We start from the raw sequence: 25183 nt of genomic DNA, 5'->3' as shown, positions 1-25183 counted from the left end.
AGTGAATCTCCCTCCACACTGTCCCATCACACACTCCCGGGGACAGACACTGAGGGAAACTCCCTCTACACCGTCCCATCGCACACTCCCGGGGTCAGACACAGAGTGAAACTCCCTCCACACCGTCCCATCACACACTCCCGGGGTCAGACACAGAGTGAAACTCCCTCCACACCGTCCCATCACACACTCCCGGCGTCAGACAGAGTGAAACTCCCTCCACACCGTCCCATCACACACTCCCGGGGTCAGACACAGAGTGAAACTCCCTCCACACCGTCCCATCACACACTCCCGGGGTCAGACACAGAGTGAAACTCCCTCCACACCGTCCCATCATACACTCCCGGGGTCAGACACAGAGTGAAACTCCCTCCACACCGTCCCATCACACACTCCCGGGGTCAGACACAGAGTGAAACTCCCTCCACACCGTCCCATCTCACACTCCCGGGGTCAGACACAGAGTGAAACTCCCTCTACACCGTCCCATCACACACTCCCGGGGTCAGACACAGAGTGAAACTCCCTCTACACCGTCCCATCACACACTCCCGGGGTCAGACACAGAGTGAAACTCCCTCCACACCGTCCCATCTCACACTCCCGGGGTCAGACACAGAGTGAAACTCCCTCTACACCGTCCCATCACACACTCCCGGGGTCAGACACAGAGTGAAACTCCCTCCACACCGTCCCATCACACACTCCCGGGGTCAGACACAGAGTGAAACTCCCTCCACACCGTCCCATCTCACACTCCCGGGGTCAGACACAGAGTGAAACTCCCTCTACACCGTCCCATCACACACTCCCGGGGTCAGACACAGAGTGAAACTCCCTCCACACTGTCCCATCACACACTCCCGGGGTCAGACACAGAGTGAAACTCCCTCTACACTGTCCCATCACACACTCCCGGGGTCAGACACAGAGTGAAACTCCCTCCACACCCCGTCCCATCACACACTCCCGGGGTCAGACACAGAGTGAAGCTCCCTCCACACCCCGTCCCATCACACACTCCCGGGGTCAGACACAGAGTGAAACTCCCTCTACACTGTCCCATCACACACTCCCGGGGTCAGACACAGAGTGAAGCTCCCTCCACACTGTCCCATGACACACTCCCGGGGTCAGACACAGAGTGAAACTCCCTCCGCACCGTCCCATCACACACTCCCGGGATCAGACACAGAGTGAAGCTCCCTCCACACTGTCCCATCACACACTCCCAGGGTCAGACACAGAGTGAAGCTCCCTCTACACCGTCCCATCACACACTCCCGGGGTCAGACACAGAGTGAAACTCCCTCCACACCCCGTCCCATCACACACTCCCGGGGTCAGACACAGAGTGAAGCTCCCTCCACACCCCGTCCCATCACACACTCCCAGGGTCAGACACAGAGTGAAACTCCCACTACACTGTCCCATCACACACTCCCGGGGTCAGACACAGAGTGAAACTCCCTCCACACCCCGTCCCATCACACACTCCCGGGGTCAGACACAGAGTGAAGCTCCCTCCACACCCCGTCCCATCACACACTCCCGGGGTCAGACACAGAGTGAAGCTCCCTCCACACTGTCCCATGACACACTCCCGGGGTCAGACACAGAGTGAAACTCCCTCCGCACCGTCCCATCACACACTCCCGGGATCAGACACAGAGTGAAGCTCCCTCCACACTGTCCCATCACACACTCCCGGGGTCAGACACAGAGTGAAACTCCCTCTACACTGTCCCATCACACACTCCCGGGGTCAGACACAGAGTGAAGCTCCCTCCACACTGTCCCATCACACACTCCCGGGGTCAGACACAGAGTGAAGCTCCCTCCACACCCCGTCCCATCACACACTCCCGGGGTCAGACACAGAGTGAAGCTCCCTCCACACTGTCCCATCACACACTCCCGGGGTCAGACACAGAGTGAAGCTCCCTCTACACCGTCCCATCACACACTCCCGGGGTCAGACACAGAGTGAAACTCCCTCTACACCGTCCCATCACACACTCCCGGGGTCAGACACAGAGTGAAGCTCCCTCTACACCGTCCCATCACACACTCCCGGGGTCAGACACAGAGTGAAGCTCCCTCTACACCGTCCCATCACACACTCCCGGGGTCAGACACAGAGTGAAACTCCTTCTACACTGTCCCATCACACACTCCCGGGGTCAGACACAGAGTGAAACTCCTTCTACACTGTCCCATCACACACTCCCGGGGTCAGACACGGAGTGAAACTCCTTCTACACTGTCCCATCACACACTCCCAGGGTCAGACACAGAGTGAAACTCCCTCCACACCCCGTCCCATCACACACTCCCGGGGTCAGACACAGAGTGAAGCTCCCTCCACACCCCGTCCCATCACACACTCCCGGGGTCAGACACAGAGTGAAACTCCCTCTACACTGTCCCATCACACACTCCCGGGGTCAGACACAGAGTGAAGCTCCCTCCACACTGTCCCATCACACACTCCCGGGGTCAGACACAGAGTGAAGCTCCCTCCACACCCCGTCCCATCACACACTCCCGGGGTCAGACACAGAGTGAAGCTCCCTCCACACTGTCCCATCACACACTCCCAGGGTCAGACACAGAGTGAAACTCCCTCTACACCGTCCCATCACACACTCCCGGGGTCAGACACAGAGTGAAACTCCCTCTACACTGTCCCATCACACACTCCCGGGGTCAGACACAGAGTGAAACTCCCTCCACACCGTCCCATCACACACTCCCGGGGTCAGACACAGAGTGAAGCTCCCTCTACACCGTCCCATCACACACTCCCGGGGTCAGACACAGAGTGAAACTCCCTCCACACCGTCCCATCACACACTCCCGGGGTCAGACACAGAGTGAAGCTCCCTCTACACCGTCCCATCACACACTCCCGGGGTCAGACACAGAGTGAAACTCCTTCTACACTGTCCCATCACACACTCCCGGGGTCAGACACAGAGTGAAACTCCTTCTACATTGTCCCATCACACACTCCCGGGGTCAGACACGGAGTGAAACTCCTTCTACACTGTCCCATCACACACTCCCGGGGTCTGACACGGAGTGAAACTCCCTCCACACTGTCCCATCACACACTCCCAGGGTCAGACACAGAGTGAAGCTCCCTCTACACCTTCCCATCACACACTCCCAGGGTCAGACACAGAGTGAAGCTCCCTCCACACTGTCCCATCACACACTCCCAGGGTCAGACACAGAGTGAAGCTCCCTCCACACCTTCCCATCACACACTCCCGGGGTCAGACACAGAGTGAAACTCCCTCTACACTGTCCCATCACACACTCCCAGGGTCAGAAACAGAGTGAAACTCCCTCCACACTGTCCCATCACACACTCCCGGGGTCAGACACAGAGTGAAGCTCCCTCCACACCCCGTCCCATCACACACTCCCGGGGTCAGACACAGAGTGAAGCTCCCTCCACACTGTCCCATCACACACTCCCGGGGTCAGACACAGAGTGAAACTCCCTCTACACCGTCCCATCACACACTCCCGGGGTCAGACACAGAGTGAAACTCCCTCTACACTGTCCCATCACACACTCCCGGGGTTAGACACAGAGTGAAACTCCCTCCACACCGTCCCATCACACACTCCCGGGGTCAGACACAGAGTGAAGCTCCCTCTACACCCTCCCATCACACACTCCCGGGGTCAGACACAGAGTGAAACTCCCTCCACACCGTCCCATCACACACTCCCGGGGTCAGACACAGAGTGAAGCTCCCTCTACACCGTCCCATCACACACTCCCGGGGTCAGAAACAGAGTGAAACTCCCTCTACACCGTCCCATCACACACTCCCGGGGTCAGACACAGAGTGAAGCTCCCTCTACACCGTCCCATCACACACTCCCGGGGTCAGACACAGAGTGAAGCTCCCTCTACACCGTCCCATCACACACTCCTGGGGTCAGACACAGAGTGAAACTCCTTCTACACTGTCCCATCACACACTCCCGGGGTCAGACACGGAGTGAAACTCCTTCTACACTGTCCCATCACACACTCCCGGGGTCTGACACGGAGTGAAACTCCCTCCACACTGTCCCATCACACACTCCCAGGGTCAGACACAGAGTGAAGCTCCCTCTACACCGTCCCATCACACACTCCCGGGGTCAGACACAGATTGAAGCTCCCTCTACACCGTCCCATCACACACTCCCGGGGTCAGACACAGAGTGAAGCTCCCTCTACACCGTCCCATCACACACTCCCGGGGTCAGACACAGAGTGAAACTCCTTCTACACCGTCCCATCACACACTCCCGGGGTCAGACACAGAGTGAAACTCCTTCTACACTGTCCCATCACACACTCCCGGGGTCAGACACGGAGTGAAACTCCTTCTACACTGTCCCATCACACACTCCCGGGGTCTGACACGGAGTGAAACTCCCTCCACACTGTCCCATCACACACTCCCAGGGTCAGACACAGAGTGAAGCTCCCTCTACACCTTCCCATCACACACTCCCAGGGTCAGACACAGAGTGAAGCTCCCTCCACACTGTCCCATCACACACTCCCAGGGTCAGACACAGAGTGAAGCTCCCTCTACACCTTCCCATCACACACTCCCGGGGTCAGACACAGAGTGAAACTCCCTCTACACTGTCCCATCACACACTCCCGGGGTCAGACACAGAGTGAAACTCCCTCCACACCCCGTCCCATCACACACTCCCGGGGTCAGACACAGAGTGAAGCTCCCTCCACACCCCGTCCCATCACACACTCCCGGGGTCAGACACAGAGTGAAACTCCCTCTACACTGTCCCAGCACACACTCCCGGGGTCAGACACAGAGTGAAGCTCCCTCCACACTGTCCCATCACACACTCCCGGGGTCAGACACAGAGTGAAGCTCCCTCCACACCCCGTCCCATCACACACTCCCAGGGTCAGACACAGAGTGAAACTCCCTCTACACTGTCCCATCACACACTCCCGGGGTCAGACACAGAGTGAAACTCCCTCCACACCGTCCCATCACACACTCCCGGGGTCAGACACAGAGTGAAGCTCCCTCTACACCGTCCCATCACACACTCCTGGGGTCAGACACAGAGTGAAACTCCCTCTACACCGTCCCATCACACACTCCCGGGGTCAGACACAGAGTGAAGCTCCCTCTACACCGTCCCATCACACACTCCCGGGGTCAGACACAGAGTGAAACTCCTTCTACACTGTCCCATCACACACTCCCGGGGTCAGACACAGAGTGAAACTCCTTCTACACTGTCCCATCACACACTCCCGGGGTCAGACACGGAGTGAAACTCCTTCTACACTGTCCCATCACACACTCCCAGGGTCAGACACAGAGTGAAACTCCCTCCACACCCCGTCCCATCACACACTCCCGGGGTCAGACACAGAGTGAAGCTCCCTCCACACCCCGTCCCATCACACACTCCCGGGGTCAGACACAGAGTGAAACTCCCTCTACACTGTCCCATCACACACTCCCGGGGTCAGACACAGAGTGAAGCTCCCTCCACACTGTCCCATCACACACTCCCGGGGTCAGACACAGAGTGAAGCTCCCTCCACACCCCGTCCCATCACACACTCCCGGGGTCAGACACAGAGTGAAGCTCCCTCCACACTGTCCCATCACACACTCCCAGGGTCAGACACAGAGTGAAACTCCCTCTACACCGTCCCATCACACACTCCCGGGGTCAGACACAGAGTGAAACTCCCTCTACACTGTCCCATCACACACTCCCGGGGTCAGACACAGAGTGAAACTCCCTCCACACCGTCCCATCACACACTCCCGGGGTCAGACACAGAGTGAAGCTCCCTCTACACCGTCCCATCACACACTCCCGGGGTCAGACACAGAGTGAAACTCCCTCCACACCGTCCCATCACACACTCCCGGGGTCAGACACAGAGTGAAGCTCCCTCTACACCGTCCCATCACACACTCCCGGGGTCAGACACAGAGTGAAACTCCTTCTACACTGTCCCATCACACACTCCCGGGGTCAGACACAGAGTGAAACTCCTTCTACATTGTCCCATCACACACTCCCGGGGTCAGACACGGAGTGAAACTCCTTCTACACTGTCCCATCACACACTCCCGGGGTCTGACACGGAGTGAAACTCCCTCCACACTGTCCCATCACACACTCCCAGGGTCAGACACAGAGTGAAGCTCCCTCTACACCTTCCCATCACACACTCCCAGGGTCAGACACAGAGTGAAGCTCCCTCCACACTGTCCCATCACACACTCCCAGGGTCAGACACAGAGTGAAGCTCCCTCCACACCTTCCCATCACACACTCCCGGGGTCAGACACAGAGTGAAACTCCCTCTACACTGTCCCATCACACACTCCCAGGGTCAGAAACAGAGTGAAACTCCCTCCACACTGTCCCATCACACACTCCCGGGGTCAGACACAGAGTGAAGCTCCCTCCACACCCCGTCCCATCACACACTCCCGGGGTCAGACACAGAGTGAAGCTCCCTCCACACTGTCCCATCACACACTCCCGGGGTCAGACACAGAGTGAAACTCCCTCTACACCGTCCCATCACACACTCCCGGGGTCAGACACAGAGTGAAACTCCCTCTACACTGTCCCATCACACACTCCCGGGGTTAGACACAGAGTGAAACTCCCTCCACACCGTCCCATCACACACTCCCGGGGTCAGACACAGAGTGAAGCTCCCTCTACACCCTCCCATCACACACTCCCGGGGTCAGACACAGAGTGAAACTCCCTCCACACCGTCCCATCACACACTCCCGGGGTCAGACACAGAGTGAAGCTCCCTCTACACCGTCCCATCACACACTCCCGGGGTCAGAAACAGAGTGAAACTCCCTCTACACCGTCCCATCACACACTCCCGGGGTCAGACACAGAGTGAAGCTCCCTCTACACCGTCCCATCACACACTCCCGGGGTCAGACACAGAGTGAAGCTCCCTCTACACCGTCCCATCACACACTCCTGGGGTCAGACACAGAGTGAAACTCCTTCTACACTGTCCCATCACACACTCCCGGGGTCAGACACGGAGTGAAACTCCTTCTACACTGTCCCATCACACACTCCCGGGGTCTGACACGGAGTGAAACTCCCTCCACACTGTCCCATCACACACTCCCAGGGTCAGACACAGAGTGAAGCTCCCTCTACACCTTCCCATCACACACTCCCAGGGTCAGACACAGAGTGAAACTCCCTCTACACCGTCCCATCACACACTCCCGGGGTCAGACACAGATTGAAGCTCCCTCTACACCGTCCCATCACACACTCCCGGGGTCAGACACAGAGTGAAGCTCCCTCTACACCGTCCCATCACACACTCCCGGGGTCAGACACAGAGTGAAACTCCTTCTACACCGTCCCATCACACACTCCCGGGGTCAGACACAGAGTGAAACTCCTTCTACACTGTCCCATCACACACTCCCGGGGTCAGACACGGAGTGAAACTCCTTCTACACTGTCCCATCACACACTCCCGGGGTCTGACACGGAGTGAAACTCCCTCCACACTGTCCCATCACACACTCCCAGGGTCAGACACAGAGTGAAGCTCCCTCTACACCTTCCCATCACACACTCCCAGGGTCAGACACAGAGTGAAGCTCCCTCCACACTGTCCCATCACACACTCCCAGGGTCAGACACAGAGTGAAGCTCCCTCTACACCTTCCCATCACACACTCCCGGGGTCAGACACAGAGTGAAACTCCCTCTACACTGTCCCATCACACACTCCCGGGGTCAGACACAGAGTGAAACTCCCTCCACACCCCGTCCCATCACACACTCCCGGGGTCAGACACAGAGTGAAGCTCCCTCCACACCCCGTCCCATCACACACTCCCGGGGTCAGACACAGAGTGAAACTCCCTCTACACTGTCCCAGCACACACTCCCGGGGTCAGACACAGAGTGAAGCTCCCTCCACACTGTCCCATCACACACTCCCGGGGTCAGACACAGAGTGAAGCTCCCTCCACACCCCGTCCCATCACACACTCCCGGGGTCAGACACAGAGTGAAACTCCCTCTACACTGTCCCATCACACACTCCCGGGGTCAGACACAGAGTGAAACTCCCTCCACACCGTCCCATCACACACTCCCGGGGTCAGACACAGAGTGAAGCTCCCTCTACACCGTCCCATCACACACTCCTGGGGTCAGACACAGAGTGAAACTCCCTCTACACCGTCCCATCACACACTCCCGGGGTCAGACACAGAGTGAAGCTCCCTCTACACCGTCCCATCACACACTCCCGGGGTCAGACACAGAGTGAAACTCCTTCTACACTGTCCCATCACACACTCCCGGGGTCAGACACAGAGTGAAACTCCTTCTACACTGTCCCATCACACACTCCCGGGGTCAGACACGGAGTGAAACTCCTTCTACACTGTCCCATCACACACTCCCGGGGTCTGACACGGAGTGAAACTCCCTCCACACTGTCCCATCACACACTCCCAGGGTCAGACACAGAGTGAAGCTCCCTCTACACTGTCCCATCACACATTCCCAGGGTCAGACACAGTGAAGCTCCCTCCACACCGTCCCATCTCACACTCCCTGGGTCAGACACAGAGTGAAACTCCCTCTACACCGTCCCATCACACACACCCTGGGTCAGACACAGAGTGAAACTCCCTCTACACCGTCCCATCACACACTCCCGGGGTCAGACACAGAGTGGAACTCCCTCGACACTGTCCCATCACACATTCCCAGGGTCAGACACAGTGAAGCTCCCTCCACACCGTCCCATCTCACACTCCCTGGGTCAGACACAGAGTGAAACTCCCTCTACACCGTCCCATCACACACACCCTGGGTCAGACACAGAGTGAAACTCCCTCCACACCGTCCCATCACACACTCCCGGGGTCAGACACAGAGTGAAACTCCCTCCACACCGTCCCATCACACACTCCCGGGGTCAGACACAGAGTGAAACTCCCTCCACACTGTCCCATCACACACTCCCAGGGTCAGACACAGAGTGAAGCTCCCTCTACACTGCCCAGTCACACACTCCCAGGGTCAGACACAGAGTGGAGCTGTTCTGATTGCGCTGGGAGAAAACGGGGAAAAACTACTTTATGAAGGTCTTGAATTACTTGGAAATTGGTTTGCAACGTCCCTTGAACGTCTAAGTGAGCGGCTGGTTTAGAGTGGAAGCTTCGTTTGGAGTTTTTCTGCCAGTTTGGACGGGGTTTGTTGACGGCTTCGAACTGCGTAGCTCCCCGCTGTGGCTGCTGGCGACTCGCCGGGAAGCAGGTTCACTCCAAAAACCGGAGGCAAACGGCGTTGTTTGGCCCCACTGACATCGGGGCAACCTCCTTCCATCTCTATCGTCGGGATTCTCGTTCGGTGTTGGAGCTGAACCGTTGTTTGAGACGTCACGACCTCTCACGGCCTGGAAGTTTCTATAGGTCTAATGGAGCCTTTCCTGGCGTTGGAATTTCTGGCACGGAGCCAGCAAGGTACCGTCGAGTACAAACTTTTCCCGCCAGTTACTCAACTCGCTCCAGGACTTTCTAACCAGCACCACCGTATCATTCTCGATTCGGACACACAAGTAACATGCCAGACCAGTCTACAGGGAGTCGCAGGCCTTCGGGGAGTTATGCAAAGGTGGCTGCCTCTCCGGCCTCGGACAACGCCCTGTTTCGGACGGTGAAAGTTGAATGCGGGGTGCAATGTATTTTGCGAACTGGAACTACGCTGGAAAAGTGCGCGGAGGCTATGGAGGACTTGTTGGGGAGAGATGGTGTTTTGGCCGCTGAGAAAGAGTTCGGGAAGGCAGTGTTTTACCTGAGGAATGATGAGTTGGTGCAACGGGCCCTCAGTAGAGGGATCACGGTGGAGAACATCTTTTTACAGATGGAGCTAGTGACAGCTCCCACACAACGCATCGTCCTCGGTCACGTACAGCCTTTCATCCCCAATGAGGACCTGCTTCCCGCATTGGCCCGCTTGGGGCAAGTACGGTCAGAGATAACTGCCATCAGGCACAAATTCAGGAGGCGCACCCTCCGGACCGTAATCTCTTTCCGGCGACAGGTATTCATGAAACTGGAAAGGGAGGATGAAGTTGAGGGCCGTTTTACTGTCCGGCACGAGGGGGAAGATTATCAGGTGTATTGGAGCTCTGAGCGCCCACGGTGCCATGCGTGCGGGGAGGTGGGGCACTTTCGGAGGGACTGTCCTAGCACCCGAAAACCCAGGGAGTCCACTTCAGGAACTTGTGCCCCAGCTACCTCTGCCCCTGATCCCATCCCTGCTCCTACACCTGTGCCGACCCCTGCTCCTGCCCCTGACCCTGTCTCTAACCCTGCCCCTATTCCTACGTCTGCTCCTACCCCTGTGGTTCAGGCGGGTGATCCTGGGGCTACGTGTGGGGAGGTTCAGGCGAGGGACGGGGTGGAGTCCGGGCGGGGCAAGAAAGCGAGGAAGAAGTTGAAACACATGAAGAAGTCGGCCCCCGAGACCGCAGAGCTCACGCCCATTTGCCCTGAGGTGGAGAGGGAGACTCGGGGAAGCGTACGGTTGGACGGGGCGATAGGAGCGGAGAGTACCGCGCTGTCGGTGAATTCCGCACCTGTGTGCTCCTCCGGCTTGAAGAGGAGATGGGATTGTTCCCCCAAGAGGGCAGAGAATGCAGATGAGGGGGAGTCCCAGAAAGGGGTGGGGTTCCGGGTGGGAGTTGTGTCTAACCCTGAATCCCCAGATGTAGACACCAGTCCTGGGGTGGGTGGTGTGGTTGTGCATGAAGCTAGTGCTGGGCCTGTTTGCACGCCTAAAACAGACCTGGAGCCCTCCACCCAGGACTTGGCAGTAAGCGCCTCCCTGGAGGCAAATGTATTAAGTAGTACAGGTGGAGAGGAGACCAGGCTCTCTCACAGTCAGCATCAGGCTGCCAGTGAATCCATTGGGCCAGAGCTATTGGAGTCCCCTTCATACCTGTCTCCTGGGGAGGGTGATATACCCTGCATGCCGACCCCATCAACTAATGGCCTGCAGGGAGTCCCTGGGGATTTTCCCTCCATCGTCGCAACTGTGGGTAAGACTGCTGCGACGGTGGAGCGGGAAGGTACAGGGGAGGTACCCACTGTGCAGTGTACGTTACAGAGGCAGCCACCTTATACACCACATGAGGAGGACGGTGGGGGATCTGTCTGCAGTGAGGGGTTGGAGGGGGATTCATTTGATAGCGAGATAATGGACATCCTCACCCCTCCAGAGAAATCCCCATTGATACCTGTGGAGGAGATCAGAGAGTTTATTCACTCCTCCGTTGGTGCAAAGCATCGGCCTAAACTAGCCTCGCTTCGCTGGCCTAGCATGCCGAGGCTGGTGAAATCCCTGAGGGTCATCCTCAGACGGAAGGGGAAGGGGAAGAGGAATGCTGTGTCAGGGAATGACAGGCGGCAGCTGAAATCCTTCCTGGATGACCTGGTGCGGGCCATCAGGATGAAAAGCAGCCTCGCTCCTTCGGGAGATGGTGGGTCACAGGGTAGCGATGGTAGCAGTCGGGCCCGGAAAGCGAAGGATGTTCTTGGTTTTCTTCGGGAGAGTGCGGCTGAGGGCGCCATCGCTCTCAGTGGGAAGGGGACTGGTGCTGAGGCCTAGTGTGCTCCCGACATGAAGCTTACCATAGCTAGTCTCAATGTGAACGGTAGCAGGGGCTCTCTCCGCAGGTATAACAATCTCTCAGTCCTCAGGGATGGGAGATACGCGGTGAGTTTCCTGCAGGAAACCCATACCACCCCGGGGGACGAGTCCACTTGGCTCCTGGAGTGGCAGGGCGGGGTCTACATGAGTCACCTTAGCTCCAACTCTAGTGGGGTGGCGATCCTGTTGGCCCCAACCTTCCAGCCAGAAATCGTAGGAGTCCAAGATGTTGTGCCCGGCCGTCTGCTCCACCTGGCTGTGCGCCTGGATGGAGTACCGTTACATTTTATCAACGTGTACGCTCTGAGGCGCGGGGTGATGCAGATGCGCCTATTCTGTCAGCTGTCCACCTTGCTGAGTTCCATCGACCCGGGGGACTGCGTCATCCTCGGGGGAGACTTCAACTGTACCCTCGAGGTGGAGGACCGCTCGGGCCTCCAACGCGACCCAGCATCGGCGAAAAAGTTAAAGGAGCTAGTTGGCTCCTTTGACTTGGTGGACAGCTGGCGGAATCTTCACCCCGACTCTAGCGCCTTCTCCAGAAGATCTAGAGAGGGGGGTTCCCGGATAGACCGCCTGTATATCTCTCGGGCTTATGTCTCCCGCGAGTCGGCGTCCTCCATGCGGCCGGTGTCGTGCCCGGATCATCACCTTGTGTGGATGGAATTTACTCCTCTGCACCCTAGGGTGGGATCCGGGTATTGGCACTTTAACAACCGGCTGCTGGAGGACAGCCGATTCCGGGATTCATTCCGAGCGTTCTGGGCCGCCTGGAGAGGGAGACGGAGAGAGTTTGGCTCCCTACGGCTGTGGTGGGATGTGGGCAAGGCCCACATCCGGTTTTTATGTCGGGAGTACACTAGGGGGTCGACAAAGAGGCGGGGCTCTGAGATTGTGCGGCTTGAGAGAGCGTTGCTTGACCTAGAGTCCCGTCTTGGTCCGACCAGTGGAGACCATCAAACGTGGCAGGAATACCAGGAGAAGAAGGACGCACTCAGGAATCTGCAGCTTCAGCAGTCCCGTGGTGCGTATGTGAGGTCGCGGATCCAAATGCTGCAAGATTTGGACCGCGGCTCACCCTTCTTCTACTCGTTGGAGAAGTGGCGGGGAGTTCAAAAGCAGCTGGTGGAGCTACTGGCTGCTGATGGGTCCTCCATCACGGATCCTGACGAAATTATCGAAGAAGTCCGCACTTTCTATCGGTCCTTATTCTCACCGGATCCATCAAATGCGGGGGCGTGCAGTGAGGTCTGGGAAGATTTGCCAAAGGTCAGCCCAGATGACGCAGCGCGTCTGGATGCCACCCTGACTGGGGAGGAGCTGTCTGCTGCCCTTCGGCAACTCCAGAGGGGTAAATCCCCTGGCTTAGATGGTCTGAGTGTGGAGTTTTATCAGGCTTTTTGGGATGTCCTGGGGGTCGATTACAGCCTTGTTCTAGGGGAGAGCCTAGCCACTGGGGAATTGCCCCTCTCATGGCGGAGAGCTGTCGTGGTCCTGCTGCCCAAGAAGGGAGACCTTTGCCTGCTAAAGAACTGGCGCCCGGTCTCCCTCTTGTGCGCGGACTACAAGATCTTCGCCCAGGCAATGGCCAACCGTCTTGGTTCAGTACTGAGAAAGGTGATTCATCCTGACCAATCTTACACAGTCCCGGGCCGCTCCATTCAGGACAATGTCCACCTAGTACGGGACCTGATCCACCTGCACCAGGAGACTGGGTCCCCGGCAGCGTTTCTTTCTCTTGACCAGGAGAAGGCGTTTGACCTGGTAGACCACAGTTTCCTGGTGGGCACTCTGCAGGCCTTTGGGCTCGGACCACACTTTGTGGCCCGAGTTCGGCTCCTCTACTCTGCCGCAGAGTGCCTTGTTAAGGTCAATGGATCACTGGCAGCGCCCATTCCCTTCAGGAGAGGAGTACGTCAGGGATGCCCCATGTCGGGTCAATTGTATGCGATCTGTGTCGAGCCATTCCTGAGCCTCCTACGGCGAAGACTGACAGGTCTGGTTCTGCATGAACCGGACATGGAGGTCATTCTCTCGGCCTACGCCGATGATGTACTCCTCATGATGACAGATCCCAATGACCTGCGGAGGATGCGCGAGTGCCAAGACGTTTTCTCGGCGGCATCCTCCGCCAGGATCAACTGGGCGAAATGTTCCGGACTCTTAGTGGGTCAGTGGCAGGTGAACTCCCTGCCGGAGGAGATGAGAGCTTTTGAGTGGAGTACTAGGCGTCTCCTCTATCTGGGAGTCTACCTGAGTCCTTCTGGGGAGACCTGGCTGGCGAACTGGCAGGACCTGGAGACGAAAGTCATGGCCCGGCTGGGGCGCTGGTCAGGCCTTCTCAGGGTGCTTTCCTATCGAGGCAGGGTGGTGGTCATAAACCAGCTGGTGGCCTCCATGTTGTGGTATCGGATGGTCACCTTGGCCGCTCCTGCCCCGTTTGTTGCAAGACTGCAGAGGAAGTTAGTGGACTTCTTCTGGGGCAACAGGAAACACTGGGTCTCTGCAGCGGTCTTGAGTCTCCCAGTGGGAGAGGGCGGACAGTCGCTGGTGTGTGTCTGAACGCAGCTGGCGGCTCTCCCCCTCAGGACTCTGCAGAGATTCCTGTACGCCGAGCACCCTCCCAGGTGGCACGTGTTGGCGACTTTCTTCCTCCGGAGGGGCTGCTGTCTTCATGAAGACATGCGGCTACCACCGGCGGGTGTCAGCCGTACTGCTTTGCGGAGTCTGCCCGGCTTCTATCAGGACCTACTGAGAGTCTGGAACATGGTCGCCTCAGGCCGGGAATCCCTTCCTCAGGCGGAGGGCGGGGTCCCGGCTGACCCTTGCCCTACCTCAGTGGCTGTCGGTGCGGCTCAGTTGTGTGGACCGACTCAGGCCGAGCTGCTGGTCGGGCCCAGACCCCGCAATCTTCTCCGGGAGCTGTGTCCACACAACTTGAGCCGTCTCTCATCGATACCCACAGTCCCATTCAGGGATGCAAGTAGGAGGGATCTGTATGGGCTGCTACTCCACATCCTCCACTTCCTTGCCCTTGTACACCGTCCCGACACACCATGGCGGTCGGTCCTTCCACCCAGAGGTGAGGAGGGTCCCCACTGGAAGTCCCTTTATGCCGGGGTTCTTCCCATGCACCTGGGGGATCTCGGCTGGAGGGTACTGCATAGGGCAGTGCCCTGCAATAAGTTTTTCAGTTTGTACATGGACTTCCCACCCACATGCCACTTCTGCGGGCTGGAGGAGACCGTGTACCACATGTACATGGAGTGTGTGAGGCTGCAGCCTCTTTTTGCATATTTGCGTGGGCTGCTTCTCGCCTTCTGGCTGCATTTTAGTCCCACCCTGTTTATATATGGTCATCCAGTAAGGAAGGGGGCAAGGAGGGATGAGGATGTCCTAGTCAACTTGCTCCTGGGGCTGGCGAAATCCGCCATCCGTGGGTCTTGGAAACGGGTGGCGGGAGGATCACCCCGGGCAGACTGCCTGGCGATGTTTAGGGGGTATGTTCGTGCCCGGGTAACTATTGAAAAGGAACACGCGCAGTCCACAGCGGCCTTGGAGGAGTTTCGAAACCGTTGGGCTCCGCGGGGTGTGAATGCCATCGTGGATAGGGATGGCAACATTCTGGTGTAATGTCTATTGTCTATTTGTAGTGCAGTAATTGTGTTGCCCACTGTTTTGTATATATTGTATAGCACCAAAATTTGTAATAAAGGATTTTGTAATTAAAAAAAGGATCAGACACAGAGTGAAGCTCCCTCCACACTGTCCCATCACACACTCCCGGGGTCAGACACAGAGTGAAACTCCCTCCACACTGTCCCATCACACACTCCCGGGTCAGACACAGAGTGAAACTCCCTCCACACTGTCCCATCACACACTCCCGGGGTCAGGCGCAGAGTGAAGCTCCCTCTACACTGTCCCCATCACACACTCCCGGGTCAGACACAGAGTGAAACTCCCTCCACACTGTCCCATCACATACTCCCAGGGTCAGACACAGAGTGAAGCTCCCTCTACACTGCCCAGTCACACACTCCCAGGGTCAGACACAGAGTGAAGCTCCCTCCACGCTGTCCCATCACACGCTCCCGGGGTCAGACACAGAGTGAAGCTCCCTCTACACTGCCCAGTCACACACTCCCAGGGTCAGACACAGAGTGAAGCTCCCTCTACACTGCCCAGTCACACACTCCCAGGGTCAGACACAGAGTGAAGCTCCCTCCACTGACTTCTTACCTCAGAGCAGCCAGTGAGGTTGAAGGAAAACACGTGAGGGCTGACAGCGATAAAATCTCCATAAAACTCCTGAAAGAGCAAGAGAGAGAGGAGTGAGCCAGAGAATGCTGCTCAGACAGAACCAGCAAAGTGTTCACTGGACCCTTAAGTGGCCCACGTCACCAGGTTGAAGGGCACTCGACATGCACCTGTATCCAATCACGCAATGGTGCAGCGGTCAGTGCAGCTGCCCTGTAGCTTTTAGTTCAGTCCCGACCACTAGCACTGTGTGGAGTTTGCACGTTCTTCCTTTGACACCCTAGGAGTCCTCCCACGTTCCAACAACTTCTGGGGGAAGTGGGTGGGTCACTGTAAGTTGTTCCCCTTACTATGTGGATGGGGAAAGGGGTGTTGAAGTTGATGGCAATGGGGAGTAGATTACTGGGGGTGGTGGGGGGGGGCAGGGAAATAAGAGGAATATCTCTGAGGGGCTAGTAAGGATTCAGTGGGCTGAATGACATCTCCAGGGTTAAAAGTAACTCAGTGATCCACAGGAGTCATAGGTGACCCTCACTAATTCCAGAGAATGGGAAATACACCCCTACCCCAGCTACATAGTTCCAAGGATGTCCTAGGCTCCTCCTCGACCCCATTGGTTAAGCCAGGGCCAATCAGCGCTCACCTGGACTTCAGAGACCACCTCGTTCTCGTCTGCTTCTGCCAGATCCTTGATGTCGGCCTTGCTGATCACGTTACTGAAGTCTGTAAGGGAAGAGACAGTGAGAGCAGGGCAGCCTTGTGGCCGAAGATAAAAAGAGACACGATAACATTACCCCACTCACTCCACCCCTGGCCAAACCCTTCTGCTGGACCAATAGCAAGTGCAGCCTAATTCAGACAAATGCGTGGTGTAGCATTTTAGGAGAACAGAAGAGGGGAGGATCTCCACAGTGACCAGTGGGGCCCCTGGAGTATCATACAACAGGAGTACTTCCCTGACAATGGTGCCGCACATAGACTGGGCGAAGGTGGCATTGGGTACACCGGCCTTCATCAGTCGGGGCACTGGGTACAGAAGTTGGGATATAATGTTTCAGTGGTTATCACATTTATGCTATTGTGTTCAGTTCTGGTCACCCAATCATAGAGAATTACCATGGTGTCAAAATATTTGTGACACGTCCAGTTTGGTAGTGTAGTGGGTAGTGCTTGTCGTTCTCACTTCCAGCTTCTACCGCTGGCTAACAGTCTCGCGAAAAGGACAGCTGAATGTGCAGGTCTCACATCGCCTCTCTGACAGCAAGCCTCATGTAGTGCCTCCTCGCTGGCAGCACACGTAAACTCAGGCTGAAGGATGGGGCCCTGCCCATACAGCAGGCAGCCCCACCGGTGTGTGGACAGACCCTGGTGCTCATGAACCAGATCCCCAGCTATGGGTAAATAGCCCCACTGCCTCATGGGCAGCCCCGGGAGAGACGAAGGGTACAGGAGTAGACCCAGACAATAAATCCGGAGTGGAGACCCTCAGGCGGCTGGACGTCACTGAACAACCTTCCGGCAGCTCCTGCAGCCAAGCTGGTGCTGAACGTATCGCTTCATAAGCTTTCCTTTGGACTGCGCGGGAGATGCCGAGAGAGGGATCTTAACAACTGGGCACCTCAGGATCTCCATACCTTCCATCCAGGTGATCATCACTCATTGTCCTTCGAGACAACCAACCTCAGAGACGATACCACTAAGCTGGAAAGAAGATTTATGAGGTTGCTGTCGGGACTCGAGATGCTGGGTTATGGAGAAAGATTAAGCACACTGGGATTTTATTCACTGCAGTACAAACGAATGAGGGGCGACCTGGTGGAGGTGTATATAATCATGTTGCGGGGGGGGGGGGGGGGAGTTGATGTAGATTGGATGAATACACACAATCTCTCTCTTTTCCAGGTTTGGAGAATCACGAACTAGAAGGCTCATGTTTAGGGTGAGAGGGGAGAGATTTAATAAGAACCTGAGAGGCAACTCCTTCACCCAGAGAGTAGTCGATATATGGAATGAGTTGCCAGAGGAAGTGATTGAGGCAGGTACATTAACAATATTTAAAAGGAACTCGGACAGGTACACAGATAGTTTCAAGGGATACATGCTAAATACACAACTTCTGTGGTTAAGAAGGCATACGGTGCATTGGCCATCAACCATGCGATTGAGTTTAAGACATTACAGCTATGTAGAACCCTGGTCAGACCCCACTTCTGGTCACCTCACTACAGGAAGGATGCGGAAACTATAGGAAGGGTGCAGAGGACATTTACAAAGATGTAGCCTGGATTGCGGAGCACACCTTATCAGAATAGGTTGGGTGAACTCGGCCTTTTCTCCTTGGAGCAACGGACGATGAGAGGTGACCTTATAGAGGTGTACAAGATGATAAGGTCCATTGATCGTGTGAACAGTCAGAGGCTTTTTCCCAGAGCTGAGGTGGCTAACACGAGAGGGCAGAGTTTTAAGGTGATTGGAAGTAGATACAGAGGAGATGTCAGGGATAAGTTTTTTTTTTAAAAACACAGAGAGTGGGCAGTGCGTGGAATGGGCTGCTGGTGATGGTGGTGAAGGCGGATTCGATAGGGTCTTTTAAGAGACTCCTGAATAGGTACATGGAACTCAGAAAAATAGAGGGCTACGGCAACCCTGGGTAATGTCTAAAGTAATTACATGTTTGGCACAGCATTGTGGGCCAAATGGCCTGTATTGTGCTGTAGGTTTTCTATGCTTCTATGTTTAAACAATCTTGAGTGTCATTGGGTGAATACGGGCAAATGGGACTAGCTTAGGTGGAAATCTAAGCAGGCATGCACCTGGTGTTTGTCCCACACTAGATCAGGACCAATGAGAGCATTGATTCTTGCCCTACACAGGGTCAGGACCAATAGTAGCTCTGGTTCTTGCCCCACCCTGGGTCAGACCAACAGCAGCCCTGGTTCTTGCACAGACGGGGAGCTCAGAGACAACAGCCGAAGACTCACAGATGAAGAACTGGCCATACTTGGGTCTGCGTAACTCCTTCATCAGCAGTTCCACATTCACCTAGGGGAGGGGGAGGGAGAGAAGGCTGGTTAGGGAAAGGGGGCTACTCCAGACACCATTCTCTCATCCCCACCCCTCCAGTCCCCCCCCTGAGCCCAGCTCCCAGTTTGGGGTCATTCATGATTTATGACATTATGAATAACATAACTATGGATTAACTAAAATGTGAATGAGTCTTCTGGAATAAAAACCTATAAACAAATTAACTTCCAACTGAGACTTCGTGGCCAGTGAAACCGATCACTGGGTATGAGACATCCTGATACCTTCTCTCCACCTACCACAAAAGACAGCATTTCCCAGTAACAACCCATGTCAACCCAACTTCCCATTCTGAAATGCCAGTCCATGGCCTCCTCTACTGCCACCATGAGGCCAAACTCAGGTTGGAGGAGCAACACCTCATACCCCGTATAGGTAGCCTCCAAGCTGATGGCATGACATCAATTTCTCCAAAATCCTGTTATCTCTGCCCATCTCCCGTCTCTCTTTCCCCATTCCCCATTCTTTTTCAATCTTTTTATTGATTTTCATATATACACAAAAAAAACATAACATAGTAATGAGTAAATTATGAATACAATAGACTTGAAATCACGTTGATAATAAGATAACAATATCCTATTAAACATCAACAGAAGAAAATACCTTAATCAATCAAGTCCATGATTATATATGAAAAAAAACAAAAATAACCATTAAAAGAGAGAAAAAAAAATTGAAAATATGTGAAAAAAAGTATATATATATATAAAAAAATAAAACACTAAACCTAAACTAACATAGGCAATAATAATAGTTTACAAGTATATGATAGTGTCAACAAACTCCAGAACTCCATACCTGAACATGAATAAGCAGAAAGAAGGTCTGGAAAAGGCCAAATTAATTCATATGAAAATGTCGAATAAACGGTCTCCAAGTTTCTTCAAATTTAATTGATGAGTCAAAAATAGTGCTTCTAATTTTTTCCAGGCTCAGATAAGAAATAGTTTGAGAAAGCCATTGAAACGTGGTAGGAGGATTTACTTCTTTCCAATTTTGTAATATAGACCTTCTGGCCATTAATGTTACAAAAGCAATCATTCGTCTAATTGAAGGGGAAAACTGATTACCATCTTCATTTGGTATGCCAAAGATTGCAGTAATAAAATGAGGTTGTAAATCTATATTCCAAATTGAGGAAATAGTAGTAAATATGTCCTTCCAGTAATTATGTAAAGTGGGACATGACCAAAACATATGGGTCAATGAGGCCACTTCTGAATGACATCTGTCACATTGAGGGTTAATATGAGAGTAGAATCGAGCAAGTTTATCTTTAGACATATGAGCTCTATGTACAATTTTAAATTGTATTAAAGCATGTTTAGCACATACAGAAGAAGAATTAACCATTTGCAAAATATTTTCCCATTTATCTGTTGATATATTATATCGAAGTTCTTTTTCCCATTCTTGTTTAATTCTAACTGATATTTCTGGTTGTATCTTCATAATCATATTATAAATAAAAGCTACTAATCCCTTCTGACACGGATTTAAGGTAAAAATCAAATCTGTAATGTCCACCAAAGTTGAATTAGGAAAAGATGGTAAAACTTTATGTAAGAAATTTCTAATTTGTAAATATCTGAAAAAATTAGATTTAGGTAATTCAAATTTGTTGGAAAGTTGGTCAAATGACATCAAAGTATCTTCAAAAAAGAGATCACGAAAACATTTTATACCTTTCCTTTTCCATATGTTAAAAGCTTGATCTGTCCAAGAGGGTTTGAAAAAGAAATTAAGTAAGATAGGGCTATCAAGAACAAAGTTTTTCAAAGTAAAAAACTTACGAAATTGAAACCAAATTCGTAATGTATGTTTAATAACAGGATTAGATATTTGTTTATTAAATTTAACTAAATCAGCAGGAAGACAAGAACCAAGAACAGAGAATAGAGAATATCCCTTTACCTCATTACATTCCAAATTTACCCACTGTGGGCACAGTGGTGAATCCAAATCTAGTTTCCAATACATTAAATTACGAATATTATTTGCCCAATAATAAAATCTAAAAATTAGGTAAGGCTAAACCACCATCTATTTAGATTTTTGTAATTGCTTTTTACTTAACCTAGGGTTTTTATTTTGCCACACAAATGAGGAAATTTTTGAATCAATGTTATCAAAAAAAGATTTAGAAATAAAAACTGGTAGGGCTTGAAATAAGTATAAAAATTTCGGTAAAATCATCATTTTAATAGCATTAATCCGACCAATTAATGATAAAAACAAAGGAGACCATCTTGTAGTAAGTTGATGAATTTGATGAAGCATAGGTAAAAAATTCAGTCTAAATAAATCTTTATATTTCTTGGTAATTTTTATACCTAAATAGGTAAAGTTATCAATAACAACTTTAAATGGTATCCTATCACTCAATAAAGTTTGTGCATTTAAAGGAAATAATTCACTCTTATCTAAATTTAGTTTATAACCAGAAAAAGTACCAAACTGAACCAACAAGGATAAAATAGCGGGAATAGACCTATCAGGGTCAGAAATAAATAACAGCAAATCATCAGCATAAAGTGATAATTTGTATAACTTCTCATTACAGGTAATACCAAAAATATTAGGAGATTCACGAATAGCAATAGCTAAAGGTTCTAATGCAATATTAAATAATAAAGGACTTAAGGGACAGCCTTGTCTCGTACCACGAGATAATTGAAAAAAAGAGGATCTATAGTTATTTGTAAGAACAGAAGCAACAGGTTTATGATATATTAATTTAATCCATGATATAAAGTTAGGACTAAAATTAAAATTTCTCAATGTATTAAATAAATATATCCATTCAACTCTATCAAAAGCTTTTTCAGCATCTAATGAAATAACACATTCTGGGATTGTGGGTGGTGAAGTATGAATTATATTAATCAATTTTCTAACATTAAAAAAGGAATACCGATTCCTCATAAAACCAGTTTGATCTTCTGAAATAATTTGTGATAGTACTTTTTCTAATCTAATAGCTAAAATTTTTGTAAGAATCTTAGAATCTACATTTAATAGTGATATAGGGCGATAAGATGTACATAAAGTAGGATCTTTATCTTTTTTAAGAATTAGAGAGATATTAGCTTCATAAAAAGATTGCGGTAATCTCTTCTTAGCAAACGCATCATTAAAAATTTCACATAACCAAGGAGAGAGCAAAGAAGAAAAAGTTTTAAAAAATTCTACTATATAACCATCAGGACCAGGAGCTTTCCCTGTATTCATTGATGAGATAGCCTCTCCTATTTCCACCATAGAGATAGGATCATCTAACAGGCTATGGTCTTCATCAATCAGTTTAGGAATATTCAAATTGTTAAAAAAATTATCCATCATGGACAGATCACCATCAAATTCTGATTGATATAGAGATTTATAAAAATCTTGAAAGGTATTATTAATTTCTTTATGATCAGTAGTTAAATTACCGTCTTGTTTGCGAATTTTAATAATTTGTCGCTTAGTCGAGATAGCTTTTAATTGATTAGCTAACAGTTTACCAGTACGATCACTGTGAATATAGAATTGAGCCCTGGTCCTAATTAATTGATTTTCAATTGAAGAAGATAATAGTAAACTATGTTCCATTTGAAGCTCAACTCTCTTCTTATAAAGTTCTTTGGTAGGAGTCAAGGAATAAATCTTATCAATTTCCTTGATTTTATCCACTAATAAAGCAATATCTAAATATCTTTGTTTTCTTTTACCAGCAGAATACGAGATAATTTGTCCACGAATAAAAGCCTTAAAAGAGTCCCAAAGTATTCCTCTGTCGATTTCTTCAGTACAGTTTGTTGAGAAGAACAAGTCAATTTACTGTTTTATATAGGTGATAAATTCTGGGTCTTGAAGCAAAGTAGCGTTAAGCCTCCAAGATCTGATATTATTGGAATAGTCCGAAATCTTAATAGATAACTTCAAAGGTGCATGATCCGAAATAGTAATAGAATCATATTTACAATCAATAACATCCGTTAATAACCGATGATCAATAAGAAAATAGTCAATTCTAGAATAGCTATGATATACATGTGAAAAAAATGAAAATTCTTTATCTTTAGGGTTCAAAAACCACCATATTTCTGTAATTCCCGAATCAACCATAAACGAATTAATAAGTAGGGCTGATCTGTTCGGAAGAGTACGAATAGGTTTAGATCTATCCATCGAAGGATTCAAACAACAATTAAAATCTCCACCCATTATCAACATATATTCATTTAGATTAGGAAGGGAAGTAAATAAACATTTAAAAAATTCAGGGCAGTCAAAGTTTGGAGCATAAATATTAACTAGAACAACTTTCCGATGGAAAAGTGAGCCAGTTATCAACAAAAATCTACCCTGTGGGTCAGAAATAATTTCATGATGTGTAAACGATATTGAGGGGTCTATAAAAATAGACACACCCCTAATTTTAGCGGTACAATTCGAGTGAAATTGTTGACCCTTCCAGAACCTAAAAAACGTTGATTATCCTCCCTCCTGATATGGGTCTCCTGTGCAAAGATAATATTAGCATTCAGTCTATGGAATACTTTAAATATTTTTTTACGTTTAATCGGATGATTTAAACCGTTAGTATTCCAGGAGATAAAGTTAACAGATTTATCCATCATACTAATATTAGTTGTGTGTATCATAAAAGGTTAGAAAGACACATAACCCACAATTCAGGAAGGAGGAAAATTGATTCAGGAGCAACCGGAGAACATGACACCTCAACAATATTAATAATTTAAAGTCGGCCCATAAACTAAAAGCAAAAAAATAAAAAGCAAAAGCGTGAAAAAAGATCCCTCCCCCCTCCCTTCGAAAAAAAGCCAAGCGGCAGGCGCATAATCTAATACTAATATTACCCCCATTTCAAGATGGCAGCTCCATAAAAAGATTAAAAGAAAACTATATAACACCCAAGTTAAGATATAGAGTTGCAAAAAAAATATATATCAATCAGAATAAAAGAAAACTAATATAATAAAACAATCACTAATTAAAAAAAAGTATAAACATCAAAATTTAAAAGTGTAATATACCTTTAAAAAAAAATCCCGTGTACAAATACAAGATGACGTTTCAAAAGCAAAGACTTATGGGAAGAAGAAACACCATTTTAAAAAAGCCATATTACTAAATACAAATGTGAGTTCAGCAATCTGTTAAAAGACAAAATAAGATTTAAAAAAAAGGGATATAATAAACAGTACAATATATATATAAAAAAAAGACCAAATATCCAAAACATTCGTCCCATTTCTGAGTACAGGCAAACAAATAAATGCTTACAAAAAACAGAATCTTACGGGAAAAAGAAACGACATCTTAAAAAAAAGTAAATCATTATTGCAAAATATAAACGTATATAACCAAAACAGAAAGAAAAAAAGATATTATAAATATTAAAAAGAACATCTATAAACAATGATGATAGTAAAAAAAAACAGACCCATAGATCAAAATAAGAAGTTATAACCCAGCTTCATAGGTTAAAACTTAAAATAGAAAGATATCCTCTCTCCGAAAAATCTTCCACATAACACATAGTTCAAGTTGCAGTAGAAGATCCAAGTTCTTCAACAAATTTCTTCGCTTCTTCCGGAGTGTTAAAAATTTGCTGACTGTTGTCGCTCAGCGTAATTCTAAGCTTCGCTGGATACATTAAAACTTGTTTAAGTCCAATCGAATAAATCTCTGCCATCACTGGTTTAAAAGCGATTCTGGCTCTCATAACCTCATAAGAATAATCCTCAACAATTCGAAATTTGAAGTTATTGTAAGAAATCATACCTTTTTTACAAGCTAATCGAATTAAAAGCTCTTTCTCACGAGGATAATGAAGGCGAACAATCACCGCTCGTGGTTTATCAGTCATAGACGAAAACCTCGCAACTCTGTGAGCACGGTCAATAACAGGTTTAGTTTGCAAACCTTCATCACCGAAAATTTCCCACAGTAATTTAGAGAAAAATTCAGTTAAATCACCGGACTCAACTTTTTCGGAAAACCCGATAATTCGCAAATTCTGTCTGCGAGATCGATTTTTGAGATCAGTAATTTTAAACTTATGCTG

At 50.4% G+C, this 25183-nt stretch overlaps 1 protein-coding gene across 2 annotated transcripts in view; it reads right to left on the bottom strand.

The window, feature by feature from the left end:
- The window catches only part of vps45 (vacuolar protein sorting 45 homolog), an 88432-nt gene that overhangs the window by 44448 nt on the left and 18801 nt on the right, over positions 1-25183 (bottom strand). For both annotated transcript variants that reach the window (XM_059980104.1, XM_059980105.1), the window contains 3 exons: positions 19002-19062; positions 16664-16743; positions 16003-16071 (listed from right to left, as the gene is read on the bottom strand). In XM_059980104.1, coding sequence (XP_059836087.1) covers positions 16003-16071; positions 16664-16743; positions 19002-19062 — 210 coding nt within the window. The remainder of the gene's footprint in view (positions 1-16002; positions 16072-16663; positions 16744-19001; positions 19063-25183) is intronic.

This window comes from Hypanus sabinus, chromosome 9, assembly GCF_030144855.1.
Source record: "Hypanus sabinus isolate sHypSab1 chromosome 9, sHypSab1.hap1, whole genome shotgun sequence".
In the NCBI taxonomy this organism is placed as follows: Eukaryota; Metazoa; Chordata; class Chondrichthyes; order Myliobatiformes; family Dasyatidae; genus Hypanus; species Hypanus sabinus.
The sequence above is the reverse complement of the archived record's forward strand: the minus strand, read 5'-3'. Positions and strand labels throughout refer to the sequence as shown.